The sequence below is a fragment of the Podarcis raffonei genome, chromosome 9 (genome assembly GCF_027172205.1).
Source record: "Podarcis raffonei isolate rPodRaf1 chromosome 9, rPodRaf1.pri, whole genome shotgun sequence".
NCBI classification, from domain to species: Eukaryota; Metazoa; Chordata; class Lepidosauria; order Squamata; family Lacertidae; genus Podarcis; species Podarcis raffonei.
This window is the reverse complement of record NC_070610.1, coordinates 51,921,207-51,937,511: the sequence shown is the minus strand read 5'-3', so window position 1 is coordinate 51,937,511 and position 16,305 is coordinate 51,921,207. Positions and strand designations below refer to the sequence as shown.

Genomic DNA, 16,305 nt, shown 5'->3' with positions numbered 1-16,305 from the left:
ACTTCGCTTTTGAAAAGGAGATCAGCCTTTTCTCCTCTCCATTCTCTGTTGACCCCAATGATGCTCCAGATCAGCTGCAGTTTGAGCTCATTGAGCTGCATTGTGACACTGAGTTACTTAGTCATCACCAACAGCTCTCTCTTGTGAACTTTTACCGCCAACTGGATAAGAGCCGGTTTCAAGAGATTCGAAGATTGGCTAAGAAAATGCTGAGCTTGTTTGGCACAACATATTTGTGTGAGAAGACATTCTCTGCTATGAACTTTAACAACTTGCATTTAATTTTAATGGTTCAAAGAATGTCAGGCAAACTGGTCGGCCCTCAACGCATGTTCACTTCATCAAATCTGGCTCTTTGAAAAAAGTTTGGACGCCCCTGTACTAGAGGACCGCAGTTCCAGATTTGACTGATTTTCTTTTGTTCTCATTCCCTGCATTAAAGCAATTCCTCAGCCCTGTAGTTCCAGGTTGTTTGCGCCAATCCTCCATCCATCCATCCCCTTCCCCTCAATGTGCTTGAGCATTCCTACTCACTACTGACATAGTATTAAAAATAAAATAAGAGTCAATAAAGTATGAATATTTTATTTAACAAGTACGCATCAGAGGCATTATTTAGAACAAATGTAACAAAATATCAGCCCTGCATAGTATCTTAAATTTTAAAAAATCATCTTCACCACATGAAAATGTATATTTTGACAGTTCACATTAGTTAGAAGTAAAAAAAAAATTCTTCCTATTCTGAAAGCAAATATGCAAACTTATATAGGTACAGGTAATTTTAACGGCACTATTACTATTATAGCCGCATTTTTATCTTCACTATTAAACATTCAGTTGTCCATGCCATGGCTTGTTTCTTAAGAAAGCTGATAAATCAAGGGGTGTGATCCAGTGAAAATTAAGCACTTAAAAAGGTTAGTCCAAGTATCCATACTAGGAAGCAGCAGCGCAATCCTATACGTGTCCACTCCAAAATAAGCTCCAGTGAGTTCAATGGAAGCATGTATAAGATTGCAATCTAAGGCCCACTAAACGTTGGGGACTTGCTTCCAAGGAAACATACACAGGATTGTGCTGTGTTGTTGTTTTTACATCGGTGTGAGAAGCGCATGCCACTGAAATCAATGGGAGTTCAACGTGCTTTAATTTTAACTGGATCATATGCAAAGTACTTTCAAGTAATCTTTCACTGAGCTGGCTGTATTTTGGTTACTACATCTCCCATCAGCATGGTGGAGGTACAATCCTAAACGTGTTTACCTATGCAGTACAATCCTAAACGTGTTTACCTCCCTAGTAAACCGGTTTAGGATTGCAGCCCTAGTCTTCAGTGTTGTTTTTTCTTTGTTCAGTGCAAATGATATACATTTTATTGATAAAACTATTTGCAATGCAAAATTGTTTAGATACAATTGCACCTTATTAAATAAATGCAAAATATCCTTTATAATACACATTAAATAAATGGGGTTTTTGCATGTAAATTCATAAAATCTTCTAAGACTGTATTTCAAATAAAGCTGTACATAAAGTTATTTAGTGCTAAAAATCTACAATACATTTTCAAGTATAAGTCACTCATAAATATTATTGCCAATACTTGTGCTGTGGTCAAAATCCAGGGATTTGAGATCATTCACATCTCGTTAAATTTGGGTTGAGTTTCTCACTGAGTTTATGGATGAGAATTGCCAACTCCTCTGTTGCTTGAGACTTGTCTTCAAGGAGTTCATAGCGAAGACTGGAAATATCTTGCTTAATTTCCTTAAGTTCACCTGTGTAATTAGTAAAAAGAACGTTGACACAGCTTACAAAGACCAAGCATTTGAAGTAGTACTGGATACTACCAGGCAGAGGGCCTTCTTGGTAGCAGCACCTGCCCTGTGGAACGCCCTCCCACCAGATGTCAAAGATAAAAACAACTACCAGACTTTCAGAAGACATCTTAAGGCAGCCCTGTTTTAGGGAAGCTTTTAATGTTTAACAGACCATTGTATTTTAATATTTTGTTGGAAGCCACCCAGAGTGGCTGGGGAAACCCTGCCAGATGGGCAGGGTATAAATAATAAATTATAATAATATTATTATTACTTAGGTCCTGCTTGCAGGCTTACAATAGGCATCTGGTTGGCAACTGACAACAGGATGCTGGAATAGATATCGCACTGCCCTGATCCATCAGACTCTTCTTATATTCTTATGTTTTAAACCTATGCTGATGAATTATATAAGGAGGTGCTTTACATAAGTAATTCCATTATGACTGAAGAAGTGTGCATGCACACAAAAGCTTACACCAGAACAAACAAAGTTGGTCTGTAAGGTGCTACTGGACAATTTATTATTATTATCTATTTTTGTTTCCATTATGACTGCAAGCTTTACTGAACTATTAAGTTAGATTACTTAAAGCTTTTACTGTATTCTTCTTTGAACTGGTGGAGCAATGATGTGTCCTCTACCTGTTTGATTATTTAACTGCATTTTGAACACAGGACACAATCTAGCCAAAGTTAATCACTTTTACATTGCTATTAATTTCAGTGGTTGAAATTAATGCTTTACACCCCCCCCCGAAATGCTTGATGCTCCCATTTTGATCTAATGGAACTTATTGGTGCTTAGCTTTGGCGAGATCCACATGAAAAATGCATTATCAAATGGAGTACCTCTGCTATAATAATTTATTATTCAAATTTCTGACTGTTGAATACACTGGGTTGCATCCAGACTTTGTCATGCTTAGCATACACCACCTATTGAAACCAACATCAGCTCTGAGAAGTATGACATTTGAGAAAAAGATGAGGAATCTCAAGGTTGTGCAAAGGGAAGAATTAATAGCAAAATTCAAAAGTGTCCATTCCAATCAGTCCTCAATATATATAACAGTAGACTAACAAGACATTAGAAACTGGATTGAAATAAATGTAACTGGGTCATTTTAAAGGACTGCAATTCACTTTTCTGTGTGTGTAGTCTTCATGTGATGTGTGGAAGAAATAAGCTTCAACAAAAATCTAAGTATGCTTTTATTCTCTTGAAGGTCTAAGATGCAACTCTCATGCTTCTAAGCCAAAAATGAGAAATAGCATTCATTGTATTTCCCATACTCTTACAAACACTTCATATCTTACAGCAGCAAAGCAACATCCTTGAGGTATTAAGGTCACATATTTTTTCTTAGCTAATTTTAGAAGAGAATTCAGCTCACGTGGATATGTTTTTAAAGGTCACTACCACTGGTATTTGGGGTTTTAAGTATTTTTAGCTGCTTTGTCTTAAACTACTTTATTTTGTCCAATTCAAAAATAAAGCAGTTCAGAGTTTACAGCTCTAAAGAATTAGTTTATAGCATTCACATGCAACTATTCATCTTCACATTTGTTGACAGAAGTTTAATTTAGCTCAAGAGATTTTACAGGGAAAACATGTGCATGTCCCCTACAATAAGCTGACAAATAAAAAGAACCCCTGGGATTGCTTCCTCCATACGGATTTTCATGAATTTGGACTGAGGCAGGTTCATGATTTTAAATATTTATCTCTCTTTCGCATTCTCCAGATCTCTGGAGGGTAAGTTGGCTGCTGAAGAGTTTTTCTGCAGATCGAAACCTTCACTCAAAGTATTAATCCCCCATCACTTTATCTTTCATAACTAAAGACTCTAACCTATTCCAGTTTTGAATAGGAGATGGCTATCGGCAAAGCCTTCTTAAGCTTCAGACAGATTACTTCACCTGTGCCATTTAAATAGCTTCTGAGCCTCTCTCCTATTAGGAGTGCACATTTATGAAAGGCAGAAAGGCAATTTTAAGTATGCCTGTATTAAGTTTTTAAATCAGCCAGTGGCCACATATGTACAAAAGTGGATTTTCAATCATATTTCAGGTTTCCTGAGGGGTTGGTTTTTTTTAATGTCATCTGTGAATCAATACATTCTATTTTAAGTGCATTTCTTAGTATCCAATCTGCCTTTTCCCCATAGTACACATTTGGGAATTACTTTTTGAAAGCATATTAACATCCTCCCTGTAAGAAAATGTGAGAGGAAAGTATTTTCAGTTCCACCAGTGCAGGTTTCCTTCAAAGTCTCCCCTTCTCTGCTAGCTATTTACTTATTTATTTAAACCTTCAAATCAGATAAGGAAACTGTAGCACTCTAGGTGTTGTAGCACTCTAGGTGTTGTGGGACATCAGCCACAGCCAGCCTGGCCCATGGTCAGGGTTAACTGGAGTTGGAATCCAACAACATCGAAAGGGCCACAGGTTCCCCATCCATGAATCTTTTCATGTGTTTTCTGTGTTGAGTCTGAAGAAGCTCACTTATTTTTCCAAATGTCATAAGGCTCATTATAATTACATTTTGGGGGCAGGGGGTGGGGAGCAGCATTGTCTGTAAATAATCCATACCACTGGTGGGCTACTTCTAGCCCACAGCCTAGTAAGGCACTCCAGGCCATTTTGGGCAAAGTACAGCCACTTTCCTGTATCCTGACATCATACACGAATTCAGTGCAACAGATGGCTAACATGACACATATTTTGAAATGCCTGCTTTTAACTTGACAATTTTAATGTTTTACTTTATATTTTTGCAAACCACTTAGAGCTTTGTTTACCACCCAGCGATATATAAAATTTGCTGAATGAATTTTTAAAAGTGAATAAATGACACCTGCTTCAGCAGAGAGTTTATTTAAGTTTCTGGTGAACCAAGAATTAGCCTCACCTCAAATAAAAGGCAATATGTTTCTACAGTTGCTGTGTGACTTGCTCCCAATTTTTGCTAAAACATCTGGTAGTAACTATAGTTGTAGTTGTGGTATAGGTAGTGCTTTTTGTGTGTGTAATGGCAAAGGTGCCCAGTACTCATATCTGGATAAAAGTGCTGTGGGCAGCAAAATAAGAGGTGATGATAGTTGATAAAAGGCACTAAGTGTACCAGTTACTGCACTATGATCTGACTCAGTAGTTACATTATTGGGACAGCATTCAGAGTCTTCCTACTGTACAAGTATATTAAGAAGTCTGCAGTAGCTCTTACCCTCATTGACTTCATCATTTTCCTTGTCTACTTGTGCTTTCAGAACATAACGTTTTATAAGTCTCTTCATGATTTGCTATTGGAGAAGAACAACAACACCACAACTGTTTATCATTTCATGATGCTTTGAATGTCATAAAGGTAACAGTACAATCAATTCTTTCTCACACATACAACTGACAGAGCTACACAGACTGGAAGGGATTCCGACCCTACAAGATGCCACACAAAGCCATTTAATTCCCCTCCCCTGCCCCAACTCGACATGGATAGTACCAGATATAATACAGCACCACATGCCTGGCTGTTTCAGTAAATAGAAGGACCCTGAATATCTGTCATACACTTATTTCTCCCTGAAAATATGTAATAACAAACCTTGCCAACCTTTGGGCTCCCTCTCTGGGCTGCAACCCCTGTTCACCACAAGGTGTCAGCAAAGGTTGCGCATTGAATCCCACCTTTTTAATCGTGAGGTGGGGCATTTTGTGCGGGAATGCCTTCTTCAAGTCAAACCACTCCCTCAAACACAATGCCCCTGTGCCAAGAGCCAAAGCGGCTTGACTGAGAAACAAGAGGAAGGTTATCACCATGAACAAGCATAGAGAAGGGGACAGTATACACTGACTGTGACAAAACACTTCCTGTTCAATTGTGTTTTGGCACCGTGTCTGGGACTTTGCAAGACAAGGGTTATGTAACTGCAACTTGATTACTCTGGAAAAGCCAGGCAATGAGGTTTTGTAGCGGCACTGGGTTTTTAAATTATTATTATTATCTACCTCATCCATTAGAGTTAATGGTTTGTAGTGAAAGGATAAGGTGTCGAGAACTAGGGCAGATGCAGGGCTCCTACTGATGAGTTTGTTTCAGCTTGTAAATTGGTTACGTTTTAGGCAGCATTTTTTGTTGTTTATTTGTTTATTTATTACATATATAGGTCACCTTTCCTTCAAGGAGCTCAAGGTGATTGGGCATTGTTCTCCTCCCCCATTTTATTCTTACAACTATCCTGTGAGGTAGGCTAGGCTGAGAGGCATTGACTGGCCCAAAGTCACCCAGTGAGCTTCATGGCTGTGTGGGGATTGAAACTCTGGTCTCCCAGGTCTTAGTGCCACACTCTTAACCACTATACCACACTGGCTCCCTATTTTTATCTTATTTAGTACTGTATTTATTGTATGTGAGCCTTGTGCACTTTGGTAGAAAGCCAGCCTATGAATTCATTAAGACAGACGTTTTCAACCTTTTTGAGTCCATGGCTCCCCTGACCAATTACATTATTTCTGTGGCACCCCGTGGGGCTCAGAAGCCCAGTTATGTCACCCCTGGCCTATACCTTACACCTTTTCGAACACCCTCCCTTGGGAAGTGTTCCCGCAGATTCCTCTCCTCTCCCCTCTCCTTGGGAGTCCTCCTGTCAGCCACTGTTGCCTCCCCTGATCTCAGAGCTGTGCCCCAAAGAGAGGTCCTCACAGGGGCCTGAGACACGTCTGCCCATTCCCAACAGCAAGGGCTGGTGGACTGGCTGACAGGCTGGGCTCCCTCGCCTGCTTGCATGCTTACTCCAAGGCCACTTCAGCTCCTGGCAACCAGCATCCCCTGGCCAGCCTCAGAGGCACCATTCACCTAGCAGGCATGGCCAAACTTGGCCCTCCAGCTGTTTTGGGACTACAATTCCCATCATTCCTAGCTAACAGGACCAGTGGTCAGGGATGATGGGAATTGTAGTCCCAAAACATCTGGAGGGCCAAGTTTGGGGGTTTGTAGCCAGCTTTGCAAGCCTTTGGGAGGCAGAGACGCAAGAGGGCATCAGAGGAGGGAGGGAAGAAAAGAGGGACAGAGGCAAGTGTTGCCTGCAGCACCCCTGACCATCATTCAAGGCACCCCAGGGTGCCACGGCACACTGGTTGAAAACCACTGCATTAAGAGATCATAAGTGCCAAAAGAAGTTCCAAAAAAGTACGTGCATACACCCCAAAAGGAGTTTAATCTCCCCAAAACAGCCCAACAAAGGCTGAGCTTGAGCCATAGAACACTGAGTGTTACTTATAAAATACTGAAAGGGAAAATGAATGGGCAGAATGAACCACTCGAGTCCCTTACAGCTTGCAGAACTGAATTTTGGGGGAAGGCATTCCTGCCTACATGGTTGGAACATTGGAAGCAGGAAGTAGAGCATTCATGTTATGGGATGAAGATAAACTGCCACGCTTTTCTTTCAGGTCTTACTTGTAGCGATGGCAAAGGGGCAACTGACAAAGGCTTCAGCCAGAAGCAACATTATGGCAGCTTCACAATGTTATCTGCTCTCATTGGCATGTACAATACAGAGTCAGGAGCCCGGGAAGTTGCCTCCTCAATGAATTAAATAATAAATAAGTCCCAGTATAGGGGCCAATGCAGCTAGGTCTGTACAGAGATCTTCCTGGTGTTGTTTCCACCTGTTTCTGGCTTCATTTGTAACCCTTTTGTCCACTGGACAAAAAACAAGCAAACAAAAATGTGCTCACATCACATGCCATTTCTGTGAGTGGGGAGAAATTATATTTTTTTCCTAGGACTGCTGTCAGGAATTGTCAAGCTGGGCCAGTATTCATACTCCCCTCCCTTGTATGCAATCATAGCAGTCGCTGAAGAGCTGGTCTGCATTTCCAATTCAGAAAATAAAAATCCCATGTATTCTATGGCTCAAGGTCAGACTTATGTCAACAGGAGAGAGAAAGGGAGAGGGAGAGAGAGAAGGGCATGGGAAAAATCTTTCATATCACTGTATCTGAATAATATGCTTGTGTTTGTTTATGCAGATTGGTATTTAAATTATTCATGTTCCATCACTCCCCTGGATCCTTTCAATATGGTCTATCTTGCATTCTGACCTTTTGTTAGAACAGTGTTCTGTAAGCTTAGCATTCAACACAACTGGTGCTTTAAAATGATGTTGATGAATCTGTTCTTTCAGCGCTATAACTCGTTTTTCTTTGAACCCACAGGCCTGGACTTTGAGAAAGACAGTCAAAAGCACATCCTATGCCTTAACCTTTTCAGCCTTCTGTGCCAGCTTTTGATCAGCCGAATCTAAGGTTTTGCAACTGAAACTGTTCCATTCTCCACTTAATAATAATACAAATTGGGCTTGCAACACAATGTTGCAGCATACATAGTGTTTCTGCTTAGAATTCCAGTCTGATAGCATGCCCCTTTTCCAGAACACACCATTCTATTCCTCACCCCCTGATTTTCCAGGCTCCACCACCACTACCAATAGCCAAGGGTTTGGCAGCCTCTGAGCATTATCTGTTCTCACTAAGTTAAAAAAAAATAATGTTTTCCTGCTACCCTTAGGGCTCCCCCCCTTAAAAAGCTGTTACACTGCTCCAAATGTTTATGTTCTCCCGAGCCTCCTAATACTTCCCTCTTGTATATGGGTGGTTGGTGTGTTGGCCACACACTTGGAGAATCTGAAATTTTGATGGTTCTAAAGGTTTTTCATAATGCAGATATACAAAATGCACTTACTCGTGAATTACGTCAATTAATTAAAATGAACCATTCAACTGAGTGAAATCACTGTGGGCTACAGTCCAGGGGTGTGCAGCTTATCAGCAATAAATTTGCTGGCACATTTATCCGCATTTTCTCCCAGCAGTTTCTGCAACACAACCTCAAAACTCACCCAAGTTTTAATAAGTCATTTGGGGGTTTGGCATCAGAGCAGTGAAAATAGCAGCAAGCAGGAAAATGATTCCTTCCTGCAAGCTCTGTGCTAAGCGATTAACAGATCTGTCACAAAATATCTGTTTGTGAATTGGCAGTCCAACTTCAGAGCTGCATGGAAACTTGTAATTTATTTAGATAATCATGGCTGCATGTACTGCCCAACTAACCACTCACCTGATAGCGTGTTGGCTGATTGAGAATGCTATTAAAGCTGTGTGATTCAAAAACCCTCGAGTTGGATTGAGAAAAGAGATTGAGCTAGGAAAGAATAAATCTAAAATCAGAATATTTTCCATGGAATTTGCAACTGTAATCTGGCATTGCTTTATTACTAACTGATTACAGAAATGTATATTTTTCAACAAAAACATTCTGAAAGAAACAAGCTGAGCTGTGATTCCACAAACTACTTGTGCATGTATTTATTCTCAACTTCAAGGATGTGCTCAAATAAGAATATGTATTTTACCTATTCTCTGAACTGGAATCAAGTATGGAAGACAAATTCAACATTCCACACACTTAAAGACTAGCTTGCACTGGCTGCTAGCTCCCCAAGCTCTGAGCTTGTGGCCAGTCTAAGGAAGATTCGAGAAGTAAAATATTATAACGTACTAATTTATACTTAAGTGCTTAAGCTACTTAATCGTTTAAAGTGATATATATATGCCTGTGTGTGTGTGTGTGTGCGCACACACACACACACACACACACACACACACACACACCAGGCCAGGCCAGCCCATTTCACAGCCTGAGGCGAAACCGGAAGTTTCTGCCACTGCCCCTCTGCCAAAGCCTCGCATACCAGGGTCATGTGGCAGCAGGGACAGTGCACTAGCAGGGGTGCTACTCTGCAGAATTTCACTGCCCAAGGCGGGCCAACTCTGATACACATGCATCCCTATAAACTATTCCAGAGACTGGGAATTTGGTTTTGCCAGAAATTAACCCTGGAAAGAAAAGGTATGTTGGAACTGAATGAGAGAGGATGCTTCCAATAACCCCCACACATATAACACACTCGCAATAGCAAGGTCTGATTCTGCTAACTCACCCAATAATGCCACAGGGATTGCATGACAAAAGGGGCTTGCTGAAAAGGGGAAAAGGAAAAGGCCGTATTTGTTTGCAGTGCCCCGTATACATCTGTTTTCTTGTGGGGTACAATCAGTTTTCCATGATATAGCTTACAATTCAGCTCTCACCAGCCATCTCCCTCACATGAGGCATTTATGTCTCTATGTGAGATTGGATGCAGACATACTTTGGTTATTTTCATTATTCCATATTTTGGTTCTTTCCCTACTATGTAGAAGACCAGAGGTGGGGAACCTGTGGCCCTCTGGATGTTACTATACTCCAATGCCCATCAGCCCCAGTCAGCATGGCTAATTATCAGGGATGATGGGAGCTGTAGTCCAACAACATCTGGAGGGCCTTCCATGGGAAAGACCCTAGAATGTGATCAGCAATGCATACTTCATCATTACTTAGAGTTCAAGAAATAGCAAAAGCTTAAAAAATAATGTTCCATGAAACAGAGTGAGTCTGATTTGCACTTACCCTGGATTTTGAGTTGCCTATTCCCAGTTCCATATCCTTCTGCAGTCTTTTCCGCCTGCACTTAAATAACTTAATGATCCTTATAAAGAAATAAACAAAAGACTTGGGACTTGGGACAAGACTGAATGGAGGTGGCAGGGTTTTCCCATCATCAAAGTATGATAACCAGAGCTTAGAGCGAGCAAATTTCCACTCCACATCACTGTCATCCTACATTGGGAACAAAGAAATCTTCATTCATTTATTTTTATATAGTCTTACTCAACTGCACATTATTTTTACACCACTTTTCTGTGCAGGGACACACAAAGTGCCTTACTGGATAAAAACATGAATAACAAGCAAGCAATTTCAATTATTAAAAAGATGAGAAGAGAAGAGGCAAGAAACAGAAACAGCAGTGAATAACTAGAAGGAAGAACAAAGGACTGCACTCCCTGCTCTGTCTTCCTGGGTAAAACAAGGTTTCCTGAGAAGCATGAGTGGAAACACACCACACTACAATCTTCAGGATTACAGAGTTCTCCTCTTTCTTTACCAAAGTCCCTCAAGCCATACTTGTTCTCCAGTGACTTATATGAAGTATCCTGCAAGGAAGTGGCAGGGTTTAGGCATATCGAGTAGCGCTCACACTTCAGGTGTTCTCTGGTAATGTTCAGTAAACGTTCCGGGGTGGAAGGAAGTTCTGCAGGAACTAGCACTGTAGCTCCACATAGATATCATCCTTGTTCTGAACACCCTCCACAAGTTGGAGTGCAATCTTCTGAAGTATGGAGTCTCCTGGTTATGTGCTGCTACTGCTGGCATTAAATATTCACTTTTGTTTTGTCAAAAGTTCACCTTTTCCCAATTCTCACCGTCTCATCATCAACATCTTTACCTAGATGTACTGAATAAAATGAGACTTACTTCCTAATAAGTAAGCTTAGGGTTGCAACCTGTTTCCTTCCCCCCACACTATATTCTATTATTCCCAAGTCCTTGAATCTCGTCGTCTTCTTTTCAGTACTCTTGGGACAAAACAAGAGTATGGCTGATATCCAAAGAGTGACTTACGTACTTCCACAAATTTAGCCATGCCTAGTAGGATTTTTTTTAAAACAACAACACAAGCCCCATGCCAGAACACAAATTTCTTGGGGAGATTCTTTCAGCCTGAAACTCTATTGCTTTGAATAGAAACCCACAGTCATTCAAGAGCTGGATAATGCAATACAGAGAGCTATAATTCTAAGTAATAAAAATAAACCTATTAACAATGCAGAGCTATTTGGACGTGTTCCCCACAGCTAAACTGAAGAAATGGTCTGAGGAGGTTCAACACTGTAAAATACCATTGTTTGCAACATATAAAGAGTCAGTGTTGTATCGATAAGAGCGTTGGCCCAGGACAGTGGGGACTGGGGTTCAAATCCCCATTAAGCCACAAAGCTCACTGGATCATCATGAGCCAATCACTCTCAGCCTAACCTGCTTCACAGAGTTGTGAGGATAAAATGCAGAGGAGGAGAAACATGTACAGGGCAATAAGTACCTTAGAAGAAGAGTGGGATAAAAATCTAATCAATAAAATTAAAAAGAAAGCAGTCAATTAGTCTGAAAACATACTGAACTTTCTTTGAATTTCCCAGGATGCATAACATTCTTAATTATTCGGGATACTAAAAAATAACACTACAGCGCTGGAAGTTTCTCTTGAGAACCAAGATTAGTGGAGTTATTTGCCAAGCATGCCTACATCTTATTTACATGTAAAATGTACTATTATCTATTTCAACTGCACTGTGTTTAGAACATAAACATCCAGGATGATATGATTAATTTTTTTAATGATGTGTTTTGCAGTCTTGCTGAATAAGGCGCTTTCTGGAATAAAAAATGTGGCTATCAGTAATTGATTAAGTAACACACATTAGCCCTCTTTGAAAACCTGACACCCTGCAGATGTTAAGTACAGCCTTGGCTGTTTTAGAATAAACACCTACGTATTTCTAATATGCACCTAGGATTAGAACCAAGCTTTAAATATGGTAAGCAGAAAAAGATGCTTAGGTTACACACTGAATAATTAATATTTGGAAATGCAGTTTAGTCATCATAACACACTCCCAGAATGCATTTTCACCAACTCTCACCAGATATTAACCTTTTTAAATAGGGGAGGAGGGGAACTGGCAAAAATTGTCTCACACCCCTTTTCGTTAGCAAGACTCTGCTTTTAAGAGATCCTTCTGTTCACAGAAATGCATGTTTTTATCCAGCCTAGTATACATGGATATATCTTCAAACTGAAATTGATACTTCCTGGATCTTAACAAGTAAGCTATCTACAAAAGCTTATGTTACAATAAATCAGGTTTTAAAGACCCTTTAGTATTTGTTTTCATATTAATGTAATCAGCAGCACCACAGAGTCCTGTTGACACAGCAAAGATGACTGTGTTGATAGAATGTGACATAATTATTTATCAGAATCACAAAATTAATTATGTGAGGTGGAGGGGGTGTCTATGTTGTTACAGTAAATCTCCTATTTCCCAGTACTCAGGTCATAATAATTATGCAAATCAGGCACATTTGTATTTATTCAATTTTGGAAAACATGTTATGCTTACAGAGAATTTGAAAATCTAACCTTTGCTCTCACCCATCAGGGCTTCTCCTGTGTTCTTATTAACACAGAGATGATGTATAATTATATTTTATGGTTTAAATTTTCACTTGTAAACCTCCCAAAGGATTTTTTTGTGATGGGGCAGTATCTAAATGCTGGAAATAAATATGTACAGAAATGGAGTGTGAAGTTATCTCACTATTAATTTTTATATGAGGGGCCTGCAGTCACAAGAGCAGCCAATCAGAATCATGCATCACGACACTGGCCTGTCTAGTCCAGCATCTTGTTCTCACAGTGAGCAATTTGATGCCTACAGGAAGCCTGCAGGCAAGACCCAAACACAAGACGACTCTCCCCCATTGAAATATCCAACAACTGGTATTCATAAGCAGGTAAAAAAATGTAAAGAACCCCAGGATGGTTACATCCAGTCAAAGGCGACTATGTGGTTGCGGCACTCATCTTGCCTTTTGGCCGACGGAGCCGGCGTTTGTCCACAGACAGCTTTCCGGGTCATGTGGCCAGCATGACTAAACCACTTCTGGCACAATGGAACACCGTGATGGAAACCAGAGCACACAGAAACACCGTTTACCTTCCCGCCACAGCGGTACCTATTTATCTACTTGCACTGGTGTGCTTTCAAACTGCTAGGTTGGCAGAAGCTGGGACAGAACAACGGGAGCTCACTCCATTGCGCGCATTCGAACCGCCGACCTTCTGATCAGCAAGCCCAAGAGTCTCAGTGGCTTAGATCACTGAGTATGGATGGATTCATAAGCATACAGTTTCTGACTATCATGCCTAGTAGCCATTGACAGCATTATCTTTATTTTTACAACACTTTATAGGTGGGGGGTGACAGTAGCTGAAGGGAGGAAGAGGAAATGGGAAAGCTTTCTTCCCTTGAACTTTCTTAAGTTAACATACCTTAGGGTCTAAGCCAGGCATAGGCAACCTTCAGGCCTCCAGATGTTTTGGCCTACAACTCCCACAATCCCTAGCTAGCAGGACCAGTGGTCAGGGATGATGGGAACTGTAGTCCAAAACATCTGGAGGGCCAAAGGTTGCCTATGCCTGGTCTAAGAAGTTACGGTAAGCTGAGAAACAGTACATACAGAACAAATCTTTGCAAGGTGGGTGGGCAAAATAAAGCAGAAAAGTACCCACCTCAATTTCTTGATAGGAGCTGTTGATCATGGCAATCAGCATGTTGAGTAAAACCACAACCATTGTTACGTTGTATATTCCATACAACACGTAGCCAATATTTTCAATGAATTTGTGGTCATATTTGAGGACAACTGACGTGACCTCTGATAAGCCAAAAATTGACCAAAATAAGGTCTTAAAGCTTTCTTCAACTCTGTATGAAAAAATACGGTACGTTAATGAATTCAAATATAAATACTTGTAAATTATTTTGTTTAAAAGTAGATGATTCAAAGATCCTAGTGCAGACATTTAATCAAAACAAGATGCTCGCAACATAAAATGTTTTCAGATAACTTGATTCCCCTGTGGCTTTTTTGCATATTGCCTATTATGTTTGCGGCTGGTGAGCTGTATTAACAGAATTAAGTTTGACAGGGGAAAGTGGTGGTGTATTGCCATTTTTTATATCCTTGTACACCAAGATGCTGCCTTACAACTTTGATTAGATACTTGTTTAATAAAGTAAATGGCATCATCTCTAGAACTCCCTGCAGACTGTGCAAAAATTAAATGAAATATAGTGCAGAGGCATAGCTCAACTTGTCACAACAGACTTGCACTTTTTATATATAAAAGTACCAAATGTACATGTGTGTGCATGCACAGCTATTTCAACATAGCACAGAGTGATTCTTATAACAATTGCTTGCTTTTATGAAAAATGCATGATTATTATATGTCACTGCGTATTATAGCATGTGCAGTGGACACACACGTGCAATATTACATGCCCCAACTATAAATCCATTAGTCCATGAATGGTGTAGATTTGGCATGTTTTTGGCAGGAAAAAATCCAATTATTATATGAGTGACTGTATGGTATACCATTCTCAATCTGCTGTACATTCATACAAATCTTCAATATCACATGCCCTGTAAGCTTCATTTTTAAAAAAAACAACATACGAATGTTGATAGTTTTTCTGACTACATAATGCACCTGCAATTCAAATACATTTAGTAACATTTACTCTCGGGATAGGCAATTATGGGTAGGAGGGGACAGAGGAGAAGCTAGAATCAGCTGAATCCATCCAAATGAACTGAGTGACAAGTTATTGTGATGGACATGCATGTGTAAACTAACTTGTACTGTAAACTTCCAGCAGCCTCCACCACAAAGAGGATGCAAAACTTTTGTCCTTTTTTCATACGCATTACTTACGTCGTAAATGCTGCGTTTACTTTGGCTCCAAGGTAATAGGAGTACAATATGAACATCCCAATCATAAAGGCAAGGAATACCATAATAAAAAGGACCATAAACTTGAAAATGTCTTTTACGGTCCTTCCAAGGGAAATCTGCAATGGGCCAAAACTCTCATTCGCAGGCAGGATATAAGCTATTCGAGAGAAGCTAAGCACAACAGCTATTGCATAAAGACCTTCTGATATGATCTGCGGATCAGATGGAAGCCATTTATCTCGAGCTGAAAGAAAGAGACATAAACGAGAAACTGTTGCTTTACGTGTATTTTTTTATTGCTTGTTAAAAAAATAAAATATCTGGCCGTTCTATATTCATATATCTTGATAAAGATACATATTTATAGCGCTGAATAGATATTTTTGAGTAATTCGAATTCACCACGACCTTGTAAGAGAAGTTGATTTGGAGGAATTAATTCATGACTTTGTGATGAAAAAGGCCAGAAAGCTTTAAAGTGATTTGATTTACTTATAAATGTTTGTAGCCCTTCAAAACTTCAACAGAATAATATCTTTATTTGGATTTATTTATTTATTAAAAGTTGCAAAACAGACACCAAGCTTTGTAACACTCTTCTTCAAGCTGGATGCTGTTAAAACAAAAATAGGAAAAAATAGAAAGTTGTTTGAGGGCATGATAGAAGAGATCCAACGGGTGGAGATCAATGTATTAAATGTAATTGCAGAAGAAAAATCAAAACTTTTCTTTCATTATTTGTAAGGTCATATGCAAGGAGTAGCATCTTCAGGAGGACGCTTGATTTTATAAGTTTGTACTGGGCTCAAAAAAGTAAAGGTAAAGGTAAAAGGTCAAGGACCCCTGGACGGTTAAGTCCAGTCAAAGGCGATTATGGGGTTGTGGTGCTCATCTCACTTCAGGCCGAGGGAGCCGGCGTTTGTCCACAGGCAGCTTTCCAGGTCAT

The 16,305-nt window shown here is 39.9% G+C and overlaps 1 protein-coding gene and 1 long non-coding RNA gene across 2 annotated transcripts in view; one reads left to right on the top strand and one right to left on the bottom strand.

Moving 5' to 3' along the window:
* Positions 1–1,270: 1,270 nt before the first annotated feature.
* The window catches only part of TRPC3 (transient receptor potential cation channel subfamily C member 3), a 55,530-nt gene continuing 40,495 nt past the window's right edge, over positions 1,271–16,305 (bottom strand). The window contains exons 7-12 of the mRNA XM_053403492.1: positions 15,339–15,603; positions 14,127–14,322; positions 10,340–10,549; positions 8,948–9,031; positions 5,054–5,129; positions 1,271–1,781 (exon numbers count right to left, since the gene is read on the bottom strand). Coding sequence (XP_053259467.1) covers positions 1,639–1,781; positions 5,054–5,129; positions 8,948–9,031; positions 10,340–10,549; positions 14,127–14,322; positions 15,339–15,603 — 974 coding nt within the window. The 3' untranslated portion in view covers positions 1,271–1,638. The remainder of the gene's footprint in view (positions 1,782–5,053; positions 5,130–8,947; positions 9,032–10,339; positions 10,550–14,126; positions 14,323–15,338; positions 15,604–16,305) is intronic.
* On the top strand, positions 4,424–8,620 carry LOC128421144 (uncharacterized). Its single transcript, XR_008332241.1, has 2 exons — positions 4,424–5,194; positions 8,047–8,620. It is a non-coding gene; the product is annotated as an uncharacterized LOC128421144 (long non-coding RNA).